Source organism: Penicillium antarcticum (genome assembly GCF_028974205.1).
Source record: "Penicillium antarcticum strain IBT 31339 chromosome Unknown utg000007l_segment0_segment0, whole genome shotgun sequence".
Lineage (NCBI taxonomy): Eukaryota > Fungi > Ascomycota > Eurotiomycetes > Eurotiales > Aspergillaceae > Penicillium > Penicillium antarcticum.
Window position 1 is genome coordinate 391020 of NW_026695305.1, and position 3297 is coordinate 394316.

General features: G+C 46.0%; 1 protein-coding gene across 1 annotated transcript; it reads left to right on the top strand.

The window, feature by feature from the left end:
- Positions 1-468: 468 nt before the first annotated feature.
- Positions 469-2533, top strand: N7508_007382 (uncharacterized protein; the record flags this gene model as incomplete). Its single annotated transcript, XM_058465446.1, has 5 exons — positions 469-667; positions 718-931; positions 989-1530; positions 1720-2254; positions 2308-2533. The coding sequence occupies 5 exons, from the start codon at positions 469-471 to the stop codon at positions 2531-2533; spliced, it is 1716 nt and encodes a 571-aa protein (XP_058317848.1).
- Between the last annotated feature and the right edge of the window lie 764 nt (positions 2534-3297).

Here is a 3297-nt window from a genome sequence, read left to right on the forward strand (position 1 = left end):
ATGTTTGCATCTGTGCATTTCTTTTGTTTGGTTTACATCTTTCGATTCGAGGACGATTGATCAGAAACTCGCAAGGCGAGTTCCCTGACGGTCGCCCAGTGGGCTGGTGACCACCTTCCAGCTGTCGGCAGGCCTGACAGCACTCCCGCATAGCAGCATATATATAGAGCGAGCTACATCGGGCAAATGAATACATCATCATCATCATCATTCCCATTGCCAAATTTTCTCAGTCTGACACCAATCACGTTATGCGACGTGTATATGCGCTCTTGTATGCAAGATAGTGTCCAGTCGGCCAGACGCACGGTTTGCTGGAGGCGCCACAATTTTCTTTCGCCAGCATGGCCATCTTTCTATAAATACTTAACAACTGATGTCAAAAACCGCCTTTGCCGGAATTCATAATCAGTGGATCTGACACATTATCACGACTGTCTTCTTTGTCTTATTATTCGTACATTCGACATGAGCAAGGATTCTGTGGAGTTCATTCGAAAGCTGGTCGCATGTCCAGAGTTAACCGAATCGGAAATAGACGTTGCGCTTACCGCTGCTGGAGTAGACGAACTTTTGCCGGATGGAAACAGAATATTAGCCCAGTTAGGTTTGGCGGCGACCGGGTTCTTGATTGATTCCAGCGTTGCTTTTATTGCGTTATCTCGAGGTATATATTGGCAATCTATTCGCAAGCCTTTCCAAACTGACACACTCGAGATTTTACATCGAAACTCAAATCCCGCGTCAACGGTATCCAACACCGTGCCGACATTGCAAAGCGTACTGGCATTGATAAGCACTTGAAGTTTGATTGTCGGCCTGGCGCTCGCTCGTCAGGGGTTCTTGCCATAGCAACAAGTGCCCTTATTGGAGCTATATACCTCAGAAAAAAATGTTTCATGTCCGTGGCCAAGGGTCTTTATTCCCTGGGGTAAGACTACTCTGGTAACCCCAAGAATATGTCGGATCAATCTCTAATTGCGCATAGTGTCCTGGACGAGAACATTGACGAGTTTAGCTTGATGGGAATATTCAAAGATGAGCAAAGTGATCTGCTGCTTATGCCTTCCTTGGTGGGGAGTGACCCTGCCCAGACTAGTGAAATCGATGTTTGGAGTCAAGAGATTCCCCCTTTACCGGATTTTCCGACCATTCCAGATCTAGGGGGTTTGTCTAACTTTGAAAGCCTTTACAATGAGAACGGACTGTTGAAAGATATCCTTCCAGATGGACTTTCTTTCACTAGCCCGCGTTCGCAGTCTCCTTTAACCGAAGACTCAGGTCGACCGGCGTTGGAGAGGCAGGTGCTTGAACTTTGTCATCCTTTTGCGCATCAAGAAATGCACCATGGAAGACTTGATGAGGTGGAGATCCCGCCTAAACAAGCTGAACAGCATGCTCTTCCTCTCAGAGTACACGATCATCTCACGTTTAATGTTGACTTGTGCCAGCCAGATGGCTTCTCAGGCCAGCCCGCGAACCAACAATCCTCAAGTCGGCGTTTCCCTTGCAAGCGGAAAGGCCCTAGGGGTATGGAAATACAAAAGAGAAAGTCTAAATGTGTTGATGTTGACTTCAGATCATCATTGTGTCGAGAAGCTGAAATGACTCGGGCTCTGGGTTTGCCGCTTCCAGAAGACACTTATTTCATGCCCAAAATTGAGAACAGGCTACTAAATCTGGGTCCAGGAATTTTTTCCAGTCTATGTACATTTTTAGTACTGGTCGGTGGCTCTCAATCACTTGTTGCTCTTCGGGCGGCCCTGAAATACACGAGAGAGATAGGGGAACAGCGGCACAGCGTCCAAAGCCGAAGATGGGTATCACGTGACCTAACAAATCACGAACGCTTCGAAATCATCGGTGAAATTCAAGACAACGCGGCATTCCTCCAGATCTTACGATGTAATCATATCTTGCATCTCTACCGACGCACCGGCGTATCTGTCGGGCGCACTTCGAATTTTGCTATAGAGGCAGCGTCACACGATGAGCTCAATGGTCGGCCGAGAGCAAGAGGCAACCCGAGGAAGATTGAAGTGGCTATAGCAGTTAACAAAATGATGAAGAATATTTTCCCAGACCTGGAACCTGACTCAGCTATTTACAAGAACAAGCGCCGAACAATGTTGGGATTTCGAAAATTTGGACAACGTCTACACATTTTAGCGGACTGCTTTGGGGATGCTGTTCTAAGCCTACTTCATTTCGATCGGTCCGATGACGTGGCGGGCCCCGTGATTATCGATAAAATGTGAGTCTATCTCTCTATTGGAATTGTGACGGAATGCAAACTGACCATGCAAGTATTCTTGCTCCGGCGGATGAGGCATTTGAAAGTTTTGTGAAGGTCCTCGATGAATCGCAAGGAACTCTTCTTCGGGAGATTAGTAAGGCTGCGAAGCAAGCTTTCGAGCACATTCTTTATGAGGATACGAGGCGGCAGAATCTCTTTGCTTTAGAAACGCTGGCACCGGAAGATATTCTGAAGTTGCCAAAAGGCTCGCAGGAGCTCAGAAATCTCTTGCATTAGCCAAGTTTTCTTTTGAAGGGGCAAGTGATTCCAATAAAATGCGTATTGTTGCTTTCGGGACGCGGCGAGCGTAAAGGGGTTCGTACCATAGGCAGTCCGCAGATCTATTTCCTAATCGAATTAAAACAGCACTCTGTTTATAATACCGTAAGAGGAAAAGCGTACATTGAGAGGTCTCTAATTGTTGGAGCACCTGAATAGTCCTGTTTGACCGTGTCTATGACACGGGGTTGCCCCCCTTTTTGTTCAACACTAATAGCCGGTCAAAAACCACTAACGAATTAGAAAGTATGCTATTTAAAGATGCCATTAACTATGTGTTGAAGAGCAAACATTCTTTCCTTATCTCCTGGCGGAGACTACACCCTCATGTATGATGCAGCTGGAACGGCTACTGCATACTATTCGCCTGACCAGAGAGCTCACCTCTGGAAAAAGAGGGGCTGAGTGATGGTGGCTGGGTGTGGTGACCCATCCGTTACTCGTGGGTGAACGCCCAAATTGAATAGCCAGCCTCAAAGCTTATAAAAATTAAACAATACCACAGAAGAAAATGCTACTTTAATCAAAGAACAGTTCAATATAACTGGAAAGTGGGAAAGTAGAATATTGCGGACAGAAAATGCTGGGACCAGGTAATTAGATATTTGGTAACCAAATTGCATAAAAAAGTGTGGTGATTCGACTGGTAGTTAACCTGGTCAATTAGTTTCTAGGTAAACAATGATGATGATGATGTATTCATTTGCCCGATGTAGCTCGCT